This window comes from Stigmatopora nigra, chromosome 3, assembly GCF_051989575.1.
Source record: "Stigmatopora nigra isolate UIUO_SnigA chromosome 3, RoL_Snig_1.1, whole genome shotgun sequence".
NCBI classification, from domain to species: Eukaryota; Metazoa; Chordata; class Actinopteri; order Syngnathiformes; family Syngnathidae; genus Stigmatopora; species Stigmatopora nigra.
In genome coordinates, this window is record NC_135510.1 from 18,787,976 (window position 1) to 18,801,088 (window position 13,113).

Genomic DNA, 13,113 nt, shown 5'->3' on the forward strand with positions numbered 1-13,113 from the left:
TTGCATTGGTCACTTTTGTGTCGATTTTTGATGACGTCAAGCCAACTGCAAACAGGAAGTAAAGTGTTTTCCTTGAACAACGTGAGGCAACAGCGGTAAGTCCGCGTCTTTTTCTTTAACAAACTGGTTGTTCTAACATTTATAATTGTTATCTAATTTCCTATAATCGTAGTATAGTTGTCTTTTCTCGTAATAACATTCTGGAGAGTGATAGTATCACGTAGAGTCGTAGACGCTATATTTCCGTGTCCCGTTAGCTTCTGTTATCTAGGCTGTAAGCTAATCATTAATTTTGCACTTATGTTAAACGTCACTAAAACACATACACTTCCCCAGTGTACATATTTGGTAATATACTACGATAGTTTAACGTGTTTTTATTTAACACCTACTGTATAATATCCCTAAACAATACCCAATGGTGAATACATGTACATTTACTAGTATTCATTGACCTTAAATTGAATTTTACTTCTATTAAATGAGCTTGTCATCATTACTTCAACGAGATCTAATAAATGAGCTTGTCATTTCTCCAAATTGAAATATTCATGTCTTCCTTTAATTTTCATGTCATATTCTTTATTGTTGCTGTTTAGAACCAGCTGCCCCAAAATGGCGTCCCTGGTTTGCACTTTACAAGACCACCGGGATGACGTCAACTGGGTCGCCTTTTCCTCGCAACTTTTGGCCACGTGTTCCGGAGACAAAAGCGTTCGTCTTTACAACACACGGGACTTCTCGGAGTTGTCTTTCTCCCCTTTGGAAGGCCACGGCTACGGCGTCCATTGTTGCTGCTTCAGCCCGTGCGGACAGTTCCTGGCCTCGTGCTCCACGGACGCCACCACGCTGGTGTGGTCCACCGCTAGCGGAGAGATCGAGGCCGTACTGGAGCACCCCGGACGCAGTCCCGTCAGGATCTGTGTCTTCTCGCCCGACTCCGCCCATTTGGTCTCGGGCGCCTCGGATGGTTCTTTGGCTCTCTGGGATTTTCCGTCCAAGCGGCTCCTCAGGTTCGTTTTGGGTGGTTAATGTGAGGGTTTGTCAAATGTATAAAATTACCGTAATTACTTAGCAAATAGGCCGTATTTGTCGCTTGAAATAATGACTGAAACAAGGGTAAGGCTTATATGCGCATAATTTAGACTTGGCATGAACAAAATTGCAAAGTGACGAAACATTTTTCTCAAAATAGAGAAAAGATAAATAGATTAAACGCTAAACCAAATTAATTTTGGACATTTATGCCTGAAATTCGTTTTTTTTAAGAAAAGAACCTTACTATACTATGTATTTTTTTAACATAAAGGCTTACAATACTATATTGTTTTTTTTAGATAAAAAAGCCTTACTATACTATGTTGTTTTTTTGCGACAAAAAGTCTTACTACACTGTTGTATTTTTAATTAAAAAGCCTTGTTTTTTGTGAAAAAAAGGTTTACTATACTATGTCATTTTTTAAGAGAAAAAACCTTACTATACTATGTCGTTTTTAGTCAAATTGTCAATCGGGGGCGTCTTATATGCGAGATATTGTCAAATTCAACCATTTTAAGGTTGTGGCTTATACGTGGATACGGCTAATATGCGAGAAAATGTCTAAAAAAACTGTTTTTTGTTGATGAAGGACCGGCTGCGTCGACGACACGACAATGGTGGCGTGCTCGTTCAGCCCTTGTGGCCAGTTTTTGGTCAGCGGATCCACGTACGGCGACCTACGCGTTTGGGATCTGGATATGAAGCAGCTCCACGCCGAGAAGGACGCCCACGACCTCGGGGTCACATGTTGCGCCTTCGCTCCGGATATTCTCAGAGGTCAGAAACACAAGTCGGCCATCATCAAGAATGTTAATACCTTTATTTAACTTTTTTCTAAAACGTTGTTTTTTTGTAGACAGTCAAGTGGTGCAGTTCCACTTGGCCTCCTGCGGGCAGGACAATCACGTCAAGATCTGGGCCGTTAACAAGTGGAGTTCTGGAGGTAAATGGCCCAAAAAAGAATGGTCATCTTGTGTTTGTCTTCTTGATTGATGATGGGAATTTTTCTCCTTTGGTTAGTTGTCAAGATGCAACTCGTACACACGTTGACCGGCCAGTCGGCGCCGGTTCTCACTTGCGCTTATTCTTCGGATGGACAACTGCTTGTCTCAGGGTGAGTCATTTCTCCAGGGGGACATTTTTTGATTCAATTTTTCAATTTTTTATTCCGTAATACCTTGAGATATGAGCTTATTAAATTCCGGAATGGAGTTTGTATGTCAATTTAAGCCATTTTTCTCATGTGAATGAACTCAATACAAAAGGATATGTTCCCAACCTCAGAAAAAACACTAAAAACAGGATAATTCAATTAAAAAAACATATTTTATTGGTTCTAATTCACCACGTATCTATAAAAAAATCGAAAGGGAAGTGAATTCGCGATAATCGAGGGAAGAGTGCACACTTTTTGGTGCTCCTAGGGCAGTTTGAAGGACAATACAAAGTGTGGCCAGTAGGGGGAGACATAGACCATTTTATTTGTATACTGAAATGACAGATTTTTTTTGTTTTTTTTGCAGATCCGTAGACAAAACAGTGACAGTCTATGACGCGGTGAGTTCTTCTGCTACTCTACCTCCATCTTTAACTCATAAAATATTTTAATGGATTCTGATCCTCTGAAAATGCTTTTAAAACATATCTAAATGTTTAACTTAGTTTTTATTTTAAGAAAAATGCAGTGCTGCTTTACACCCTAAATCAACACGAGAGGTACATTTTCTAATAAAAACTACATATTTTTTTCAAAAATCAACATTCCAACGTAAAGAATTATGTTTTGCAGGTACGTGACGGCGTGTTGCTTCTCTCCGACGTCACCATTGATTGCCACGGGATCCATGGATAAGACCGTCAACGTTTGGAGGGTAGAAGATGGACTTGCCGGCCATGGTGAGAGCAACACAAAAAACCCATATCATATTTTGCCTTACCTAATTGTCTATTTTTGTTTTTTTCTGCTTTGCCACATCTAAGCTGGGGAGTCATTACCCGGTAAGCATTTTATAAGTTTTTTTGATCATTTCAAATTGTCTATGTAGTATAACAACATTTGTACGGCCATTTTATCATTTTTATAACTTCTAATGCTAATTTCAGGTAGCTTAACTAATGCATTTTAATCTATAAATTAGCATTATGCTACCAGTTGAAAATATGGATTAAAATTATAATGGTTTAGTGTGTATGAATACAAATATGACATCAGGATTTGAAGTGACTTATATTACATTTACTTATCTTAAAATTGGCTTGAATTTCACGTTAAATTTTGATCAGTTATTTGTGAAACATGACAATATTTGAAGTGTGCTTGATTTTTATTGTTGTTGTAAGATTGCCATGGAATTTAGCTTAAAATTTCACTTAAGAAAACATTTTAGATTCCAGTAATGTTAAATTCAATTGTTTTTTTTTTTTTACGCACTTTAACTGTCAGGACAAGTTTAAATAGAACTACGACCACATGCCATCGGCCCAGAAATAACACATAAATAGATCAATAAGCCCATGTGCCCTTTTCTGCCTTTTACTCATAACCCGCAGGCAACAAGAAGTCCGCAATAAATTAATCAGCTGAGACCCAAAAAAAAAAAAATGGTTCATACGTTTAGTACATCCCTAGAATAAACTGACCTCATTTAACCGAGGAGCAGCCATTTTGTGTCAGTGTCCTCACAGTGAAATCTGGAGTCGTCCTTCTGGGCCCTCTAAAAATAAACCTCATGGATGTACTCTGGATTTTGAGCAAGGTTGGAGTTTCTCCCCAGTAATAAAATCCATTCAATCCATTAAAAATTAAGGCTTTTATTTCTCCTTTATTGTAGTGCACAAAATTCGGGCGACTTAAGCCACACCTCTCGAAATCAATCCGTTTTTATTTTAAATAAAGAGGGGCAAACACAAACAAAAAAAACCTCAAGCATCACTCTGCTTTGTTTTCCCAAGCTTTGGCGCCAGCTGGTCGGTCCAAGCTCCTGGTTGGCGATTGGTCAGAGGAGGACGTGTCCACGTGGCTTTCCGAGGAAGGACTGGACGCGCTGGTGGACACTTTTCGGAGAAACAACATCGACGGGACCGAGTTGCTCGCTCTCACCAAGGAAACGCTGCTGTCAGAACTGCACATAGGTAAGGATCACTAACTCGTACTCACCTAGGGTTAGGGTTTGGCTAGGGTAAGGTTTAGGCTAGGGTTAGGGTTTGGCTAGGGTTAGGGTTTAGCTAGGGTTAGGGTTTGGCTAGGGTTGGGGTTTGGCTAGGGTTAGGTTATGGCTAGGGTTAGGGTTTAGCTAGGGTTAGGTTATGGCTAGGGTTAGGTTATGGCTAGGGTTAGGTTATGGCTAGGGTTAGGGTTTGGCTAGGGTTAGGTTATGGCTAGGGTTAGGTTATGGCTAGGGTTAGGTTATGGCTAGGATTAGGTTATGGCTAGGGTTAGGGTTTAGCTAGGGTTAGGTTATGGCTAGGGTTAGGTTATGGCTAGGGTTAGGTTATGGCTAGGGTTAGGGTTTGGCTAGGGTTAGGTTATGGCTAGGGTTAGGGTATGGCTAGGGTTAGGGTTTGGCTAGGGTTAGGGTTTAGCTAGGGTTAGGGTTTAGCTAGGGTTAGGGTTTAGCTAGGGTTAGGTTATGGCTAGGGTTAGGTTATGGCTAGGGTTAGGTTATGGCTAGGGTTAGGTTATGACTAGGGTTAGGTTATGGCTAGGGTTAGGGTTTAGCTAGGGTTAGGTTATGGCTAGCGTTAGGTTATGGCTAGGGTTAGGGTTTAGCTAGGGTTAGGTTATGGCTAGGGTTAGGTTATGGCTAGGGTAAGGGTTTGGCTAGGGTTAGGGTTTGGCTAGGGTTAGGTTAGGGTTAGGGTTTAGCTAGGGTTAGGTTATGGCTAGGGTTAGTGTTAAGCTAGGGTTAGGGTTTGGCTAGGGTTAGGTTATGGCTAGGGTTAGGGTTTGGCTAGGGTTAGGGTTTGGCTAGGGTTAGGTTATGGCTAGGGTTAGGGTATGGCTAGGGTTAGGGTATGGCTAGGGTTAGGGTTTGGCTAGGGTTAGGTTAGGGTTAGGGTTTAGCTAGGGTTAGGTTATGGCTAGGGTTAGGGTTTAGCTAGGGTTAGGGTTTAGCTAGGGTTAGGTTATGGCTAGGGTTAGGTTATGGCCAGGGTTAGGTTATGGCTAGGGTTAGGTTATGGCTAGGGTTAGGTTGTGGCTAGGGTTAGGGTTTGGCTAGGGTTAGGTTATGGCTAGGGTTAGGGTATGGCTAGGGTTAGGGTATGGCTAGGGTTAGGGTTTAGCTAGGGTTAGGTTATGGCTAGGGTTAGGGTTTAGCTAGGGTTAGGTTATGGCTAGGGTAAGGTTATGGCTAGGGTTAGGTTATGGCTAGGGTTAGGTTATGGCTAGGGTTAGGTTATGGCTAGGGTTAGGTTATGGCTAGGGTTAGGTTATGGCTAGGGTTAGGGTTTGGCTAGGGTTAGGTTATGGCTAGGGTTAGGTTATGGCTAGGGTTAGGGTATGGCTAGGGTTAGGGTTTAGCTAGGGTTGGGGTTTGGCTAGGGTTAGGTTATGGCTAGGGTTAGGGTTTAGCTAGGGTTAGGTTATGGCTAGGGTTAGGTTATGGCTAGGGTTAGGTTATGGCTAGGGTTAGGTTATGGCTAGGGTTAGGTTATGGCTAGGGTTAGGGTTTGGCTAGGGTTAGGTTATGGCTAGGGTTAGGGTTTAGCTAGGGTTAGGTTATGGCTAGGGTTAGGTTATGGCTAGGGTTAGGGTTTGGCTAGGGTTAGGCTAGGGTTAGGGTTTGGCTAGGGTTAGGTTAGGGTTAGGGTTTAGCTAGGGTTAGGTTATGGCTAGGGTTAGGGTTTAGCTAGGGTTAGGTTATGGCTAGGGTTAGGTTATGGCCAGGGTTAGGTTATGGCTAGGGTTAGGTTATGGCTAGGGTTAGGTTGTGGCTAGGGTTAGGGTTTGGCTAGGGTTAGGTTATGGCTAGGGTTAGGGTATGGCTAGGGTTAGGGTTTGGCTAGGGTTGGGGTTTGGCTAGGGTTAGGGTTTAGCTAGGGTTAGGGTTTGGCTAGGGTTAGGGTTTGGCTAGCGTTAGGTTATGGCTAGGGTTAGGTTATGGCTAGGGTTAGTGTTTGGCTAGGGTTAGGGTTTGGCTAGGGTTAGGTTATGGCTAGGGTTAGGTTATGGCTAGGGTTAGGTTATGGCTAGGGTTAGGGTTTGGCTAGGGTTAGGCTATGGCTAGGGTTAGGTTGTGGCTAGGGTTAGGGTTTGGCTAGGGTTAGGTTATGGCTAGGGTTAGGGTATGGCTAGGGTTAGGGTTTGGCTAGGGTTGGGGTTTGGCTAGGGTTAGGGTTTAGCTAGGGTTATGGTATGGCTAGGGTTAGGTTATGGCTAGGGTTAGGTTATGGCCAGGGTTAGCTTATGGCTAGGGTTAGGGTTTGGCTAGGGTTAGGTTAGGGTTAGGGTTTAGCTAGGGTTAGGTTATGGCTAGGGTTAGGTTATGGCCAGGGTTAGGTTATGGCTAGGGTTAGGTTATGGCTAGGGTTAGGTTGTGGCTAGGGTTAGGGTTTGGCTAGGGTTAGGTTATGGCTAGGGTTAGGGTATGGCTAGGGTTAGGGTTTGGCTAGGGTTGGGGTTTGGCTAGGGTTAGGGTTTAGCTAGGGTTATGGTATGGCTAGGGTTAGGTTATGGCTAGGGTTAGGTTATGGCCAGGGTTAGCTTATGGCTAGGGTTAGGGTTTGGCTAGGGTTAGGTTAGGGTTAGGGTTTAGCTAGGGTTAGGTTATGGCTAGGGTTAGGTTATGGCCAGGGTTAGGTTATGGCTAGGGTTAGGTTATGGCTAGGGTTAGGTTGTGGCTAGGGTTAGGGTTTGGCTAGGGTTAGGTTATGGCTAGGGTTAGGGTATGGCTAGGGTTAGGGTTTGGCTAGGGTTGGGGTTTGGCTAGGGTTAGGGTTTTGCTAGGGTTAGGTTATGGCTAGGGTTAGGGTTTAGCTAGGGTTAGGGTTTGGCTAGGGTTAGGGTTTGGCTAGCGTTAGGTTATGGCTAGGGTTAGGTTATGGCCAGGGTTAGGTTATGGCTAGGGTTAGGGTTTAGCTAGGGTTAGGTTATTGCTAAGGTTAGGTTATGGCTAGGGTTAGGGTTTGGCTAGGGTTAGGGTTTAGCTAGGGTTATGGTATGGCTAGGGTTAGGTTATGGCTAGGGTTAGGTTATGGCCAGGGTTAGGTTATGGCTAGGGTTAGGGTTTAGCTAGGGTTAGGTTATGGCTAGGGTTAGGGTTTAGCTAGGGTTAGGGTTTAGCTAGGGTTATGGTATGGCTAGGGTTAGGTTATGGCTAGGGTTAGGTTATGGCCAGGGTTAGGTTATGGCTAGGGTTAGGGTTTAGCTAGGGTTAGGTTATGGCTAAGGTTAGGTTATGGCTAGGGTTTGGCTAGGGTTAGGGTTTGGCTAGGGCTAGGGTTAGGGTATGGCTAGGGTTAGGGTATGGCTAGGGTTAGGGTATGGGTAGGGTTATGGTTTAGCTAGGGTTAGGGTTTAGCTAGGGTTAGGTTATGGCTAGGGTTAGGGTTTAGCTAGGGTTATGGTTTGGCTAGGGTTAAGGTTTGGCTAGGGTTAGGGTTTAGCTAGCTTTAGGGTTTGGCTAGGGTTAGCCAAACCCTAGCCATACCCTAACCCTACCCTAACCTTAGCACAACCCTAACCCTAGCCAAACCCTAACCCTAGCCAAACCCTAACCCTAGCCAAACCCTAACCCTAGCCAAACCTGAACCAAACCCTGACCCTAACTAAACCCTTAGCATTTTGTATTTAAACACACCCCAACCTTAACCCTAACCCCAGCCCTTGACCCTAACCCTGCCCTTCACCGTAACCTTACCCTTAACCATACCCCTAAACCTAACCTAACCCTGTCATTTTTAAAGAAAAAAAGCCTTACTTTACTATGTCGTTTTTTTGAGGTAAAAAAGCCTTATTATACTATGTTGTTTTTTGAGAAAAAAAGCCTTACGATACTATGTCGTTTTTTGAGAAAAAAAAAGCCTTACCATACTATGTTGTTTTTTGAGAAAAAAAGCCTTACTATACTATGTCGTTTTTTACGAAAAAAAAGCCTTACTATACTATGTTGTTTTTTGAGAAAAAAAGCCTTACTATACTATGTCGTTTTTTGATAAAAAAAAGCCTTACTATACTATGTCGTTTTTTGAGGAAAAAAAGCCTTACGATGCTGTCGTTTTTTGAGAAAAAAAAGCCTTACTATACTATGTCGTTTTTTACGAAAAAAAGCCTTACTATACTATGTCGTTTTTTAACGAAAAAAAGCCTTACTATACTATGTCGTTTTTTCGCCTAAAAAAGCCTTACTATACTGTCTTTTTTTAAGAAAAAAAAGCCTTACTATACTATGTCGTTTTTTTTTTGCGAGAAAAAGCCTTACTATACTATGTCGTTTTTTTTGCGAGAAAAAGCCTTACATAACTATGTCGTTTTTTTCGCCTAAAAAGCCTTACTATACTGTCGTTTTTTAAGAAAAAAAAGCCTTACTATACTATGTCGTTTTTTTTTTGCGAGAAAAAGCCTTACTATACTATGTCGTTTTTTTTTTTTAGAAAAAAAGCCTTACTATACTATGTCGTTTTTTAACGAAAAAAAGCCTTACTATACTATGTCGTTTTTTAAGAAAAAAAAGCCTTACTATCCTATGTCGTTTTTTTTTAGAAAAAAAGCCTTACTATACTATGTCGTTTTTTAAGAATAAAAAAGCCTTACTATCCTATGTCGTTTTTTTTTTTTTTAGAAAAAAAGCCTTACTATACTATGTCGTTTTTTAACGAAAAAAAGCCTTACTATACTATGTCGTTTTTTAAGAAAAAAAAGCCTTACTATCCTGTCGTTTTTTTTTTTAGAAAAAAAGCCTTACTATACTATGTCGTTTTTGAAGAGAAAAAAAGCCTTACTATACTATTTTGTTTTTGAAGAGAAAAAAGCCTTACTTTACTATGTCGTTTTTTAAGAAAAAAAGCCTTACTAAACTATGTCGTTTTTTACGAAAAAAAGCCTATGTCGTTTTTTTTTTTGCGAGAAAAAGCCTTACTATACTATGTCGTTTTTTAAGAAAAAAAAGCCTTACTATACTATGTCGTTTTTTTTGCGAGAAAAAGCCTTACTATACTATGTCGTTTTTTGAGGAAAAAAGCCCTACTATAGTATGTCGTTTTTTGACGAAAAAAAGCCTTACTATACTATGTCATTTTCTTGAATAAAAAAGCCTTACTATATATACTATGTCGTTTTTTAGGGGAAAAAAAGCCTTACTATACTATGTCATTTTCTTGAATAAAAAAAGCCTTACTATACTATGTCGTTTTTTTTTTCTCACAAAATAGAGCCGTAATATGTAGATTGTTGTTTATTTAGAGACAAAAAGCTTTACACTACATGAGCGTTCTCTTACGAACCGCCGCCTTGTCTTGGCAGAGTCGGCGGGCCAACGCGGCAAAGTCTTGCGGAAGGTGGAAGAGTTGAAGGGCGCCTCGGTGTCTTCGGGCGTTCCCGACGAGTTCCTGTGTCCAATCACCAGGGAGCTGATGAGAGAACCCGTCCTGGCTGCCGGTGGGTCCCAAAACAATACAATACGTGAACCTGGCCCCTCCCCTTTCGTTCTTACATATCAGTACAGCTGCTCGCTAAGTAATACTTTGATCTTGGACACTTCTGGAAGATGACGGTTAATGTAGAGTAAAAATGGCAGATTGACAACTGAAAAGTAAGTTTGAATGTTTTTTTCTGCAAAAGATGGCTACTCCTACGAAAGAGAGGCCATGTCCACGTGGATCCACAGCAAGAACCGATCCAGTCCCATGACCAATCTGCCGCTCATGACCACTCTTCTGACGCCCAATCACACGCTGAAGATGGCCATCGCTCGCTGGAAGATGAGCCAATGAGCCAAAAACATCATTTCAGGTATGCCAGGGGTGAAATGAGACCAAGTCATTTTGCACTTTAAGTCATATATTTCAAAATTTTCTACACTTTTTTTCCAATCTATGCTTTTGCCAAAATACTGTGACGAAAGTTTACTTAAAGTTCAATTCAAGGGATTTCAGGAATGAGTAAATTAAGCTAAATTAGCTTGCACGCTAAAGCTAATACACACTTTAAAACTTTATGATTGTACAGGGCAATTATCCTTCCTATTTAAATGATTTTTTTATTCCTACATATATATTTAGTAAATACACTGGAATGTGAAATAAGCATAAATCACAAATAGTCGTCAATATTTTTATTGAACCACATTCTGTATAGTTGGCAGCATGAAAAGCATATAAGTGGACATAATTGTAATAAATAACAAGATGTATTTAACGTTCAATAAGCACTTGTTTGAGAGATATGTGGCTTCTATGCAAAAATAAATGCCAAATGCTAATTCAAGCAACCAACATGGACGACAAAGTTCTAACGTTAAATATCTGTCTTCGCCGACTTTGTATTGTTCCAATCTTCACCTAAACTAAAAATCTCATTTGCAAATATATAGATATATATATTGTGAATCATACAAATAGAAATGTATTGACAATCAAAATGGTCATCTTATCCTGCAGCTAGCTTGTTTAGCGCTATCATTTTTTCATTAAAGACGTTGCACTAAAGTCCAAAATGTCACCAAAAGCCAACAAAAAATGTCCTTCTTTGACAAAAACTTACCGTCTTTGCTTTTTCAAGCCATCTTACCATTCACATTTGGACGGGAACAAATCCACAAGTCATCGTCTCTGAAGATTTCAGCGCTTTGAAAAGACGACTTTCCTCCACGGGCGCCATTTTGTGCCTTCCTCAGACATTGGACTCGATAAAGGAGCGCTTGGGCTTGATGGGCGCCGCCAGGCTAGCCTCCCCGTGCCTCCCGTCGGGAAAATGCGGGTGTGTGGAGGTCCCGGCAGATCTGGCCTCTCCTCGCCGCCTTGACCACTCCCCCGAGTCCTGCCCCCTTTGGTCGGCGGCGCCAGGACGTTTGCGCCCGTCGTTGGAGCCCCGGAAATCCAAGTGCGACATGCCAAAGCTTTCCACACCACCTCCTCGTTCTCGCCCATGTCGGCTAAAAACGGCGCTCTGCTGGTTCTGGACCCGAACCTCTTTGTCCGCCACACCCATGAAGGGGCGTGGCTTCATCTCACCTTTGGATTTGAAGCTGCCACTACTTCTGAGGGGACACGGGGGCTCTGCCGTCTTGCCACCGCTGTCTGATTGGTTCCCGCTGGAGGCCTGGCTGGAACTAGAACCTCTGGAACTGGTCGTCCCCACGCCGCTAGCGTCTCGCGCCGAGAGTCTGTCGGAACCTCTGGAGAAGCTCGCCGAACGGGGTGGGTGCATCTGGCCTGAACTCGGTGGCGAGCAGCTATTCGGAGACGAGGGACAGTATCTTTCGCCAGGATTCAGACCGGGAAAGTCCTCATCCGGGCTCGCCACGTGCCTCGGGGACCCGGAAACTCGTCTTCCCGGCAGAGGACTGGAAGGTCCGCACAGAGACAAAGGTCTTCCGCCCACTCTGGCGCCGGACTGCAAAGAGTGGCATTGACGACGACTCCCATTGCCGCCAATCTGGTTCTGCTGGCGGGCGGAAAGAAGCGGCTCGGGCATATCCGGGAAATGCGGCTGGCCCACGTAGTCCTCCTGAGTAAAGGGGGCCATTGGATCCAGCAAAGCGTAAGCCGAAGCTCCGGGGAGGGTCCGGTTGGGCCCGTACGGATTCAGGGGCCAAAAGTCGGAGGCCCTTTGGCAGCGTGGACTGGCTCGGTCCTCGTCCTCTTCTTCGTCCTCCGGGCGTAAATCCATGCGTTCCTCTTCCGGGATGGGCCTCTCTAGACTCCCCTGCCAACGGTGGGGGTCCCCGCCGAGAGCCTGCGTCGCCTCGTCACCCCCGGATATCCTCCCATGGTGAGCGCACTCTTCCTCCACTCGGATCAGGAGACGTCGGATCTCCCGATTGGCCGGACTGAGTCGCGATGCTTCCCGGAGATCTGACAGCGCCTCGGCAAATTGCCTGGGGAGGAAAAGACATTTCAAGATGTCGTCATACCCTGAATCGGACCCCCCCTTACCCGTACCTGCTACTCCTCTTGGCCCTTGCTCTTGCATAAAAGGCCTCGTAAGATCTGGGTTTGAGCTCCAATGCTTTTGTGGCAAAGTCCTCGGCGATGCCAAAGTCCTAACAAAACCAAAAAAAACTCAAGTTTAGCAGCAGCATCGAGTCAGGAACTTTGCCATCCCCGGCCGTCCATCTCACGTTGGTTTTCCTTCGACAGCGGGACAAGTTGAGATAGAGGGACACCCGCAGATCTTTGAGACCTTTAATCTCTTGGGCCTGGACCTCCCGGGGAAGCTTCCTCAGGGCGTACTGGTAACGCTGGCCAGCCTCCTTCATGCGCCCCTTCTGCTCGGAGGGTGGGAACGATGGGACGTGAGTGAGGGAGGGACAAAAAGTGGGAGTGGCCAAAGACGTGCGTACCTTGTAGAGGAGGTTTCCTTCCTCCGTCAGTTTGTGCAGAAGGATGAGGAGGATGTCGGGTTTGGTGGAAGCCATGGCCCACGTGGCGTGACCTAAAGAAAGGCCAAAGGTCACAAATGAAGAAGATCCTGAGGGGTTTCTTTGAAAATAGACTGAAAAAGTATCTGTCGTCTTACAGTCGGGGTCTAGATATTATATCAAATTTGTTGTTTTAGTGCAGTAGATTGGTTTATTAGAAGAGTAGAACTAGTAAAACTAAATTCAGAATTCCAGAGGCCATTTTTGGAATTTCAGGAGGCAAAGTACGGCATTGACCCGACTATAAGACAATGTTTTTTGCATTGAAATAAGACTGAAAAAGAGAGAGTCGTCTTACATTCGGGATCTAAAGATTATACCTATTCAAAATGCCAGATATCTTTAAAGCCAATTTTCAACACTTTGATGTTTTTTGTAATTTTTTTGTTTTATCACAGTAGATTGGATGATTTGCATTTTTAAAATAAAAACAATTACAAATGAGATTGCACTTTTGTTATCATTTAAATGTTCAAATACTAAGATTTTAGATGG

The 13,113-nt window shown here is 43.3% G+C and overlaps 2 protein-coding genes across 2 annotated transcripts in view; one reads left to right on the forward strand and one right to left on the reverse strand.

Moving 5' to 3' along the window:
• Positions 1 to 13,062, forward strand: wdsub1 (WD repeat, sterile alpha motif and U-box domain containing 1). The gene is made up of 12 exons (XM_077713142.1): positions 1 to 95; positions 600 to 1,013; positions 1,629 to 1,816; positions 1,896 to 1,982; positions 2,060 to 2,153; positions 2,563 to 2,596; positions 2,715 to 2,755; positions 2,829 to 2,964; positions 3,973 to 4,171; positions 9,501 to 9,635; positions 9,819 to 9,989; positions 10,758 to 13,062. The coding sequence occupies exons 1-11, from the start codon at positions 31 to 33 to the stop codon at positions 9,968 to 9,970; spliced, it is 1,545 nt and encodes a 514-aa protein (XP_077569268.1). The 5' UTR covers positions 1 to 30; the 3' UTR covers positions 9,971 to 9,989; positions 10,758 to 13,062.
• The window catches only part of LOC144194227 (protein TANC1-like), a 23,659-nt gene continuing 20,842 nt past the window's right edge, over positions 10,297 to 13,113 (reverse strand). Inside the window, exons 26-29 of the mRNA XM_077713137.1 lie at positions 12,541 to 12,632; positions 12,319 to 12,465; positions 12,140 to 12,240; positions 10,297 to 12,075 (exon numbers count right to left, since the gene is read on the reverse strand). Coding sequence (XP_077569263.1) covers positions 10,869 to 12,075; positions 12,140 to 12,240; positions 12,319 to 12,465; positions 12,541 to 12,632 — 1,547 coding nt within the window. The 3' untranslated portion in view covers positions 10,297 to 10,868. The remainder of the gene's footprint in view (positions 12,076 to 12,139; positions 12,241 to 12,318; positions 12,466 to 12,540; positions 12,633 to 13,113) is intronic.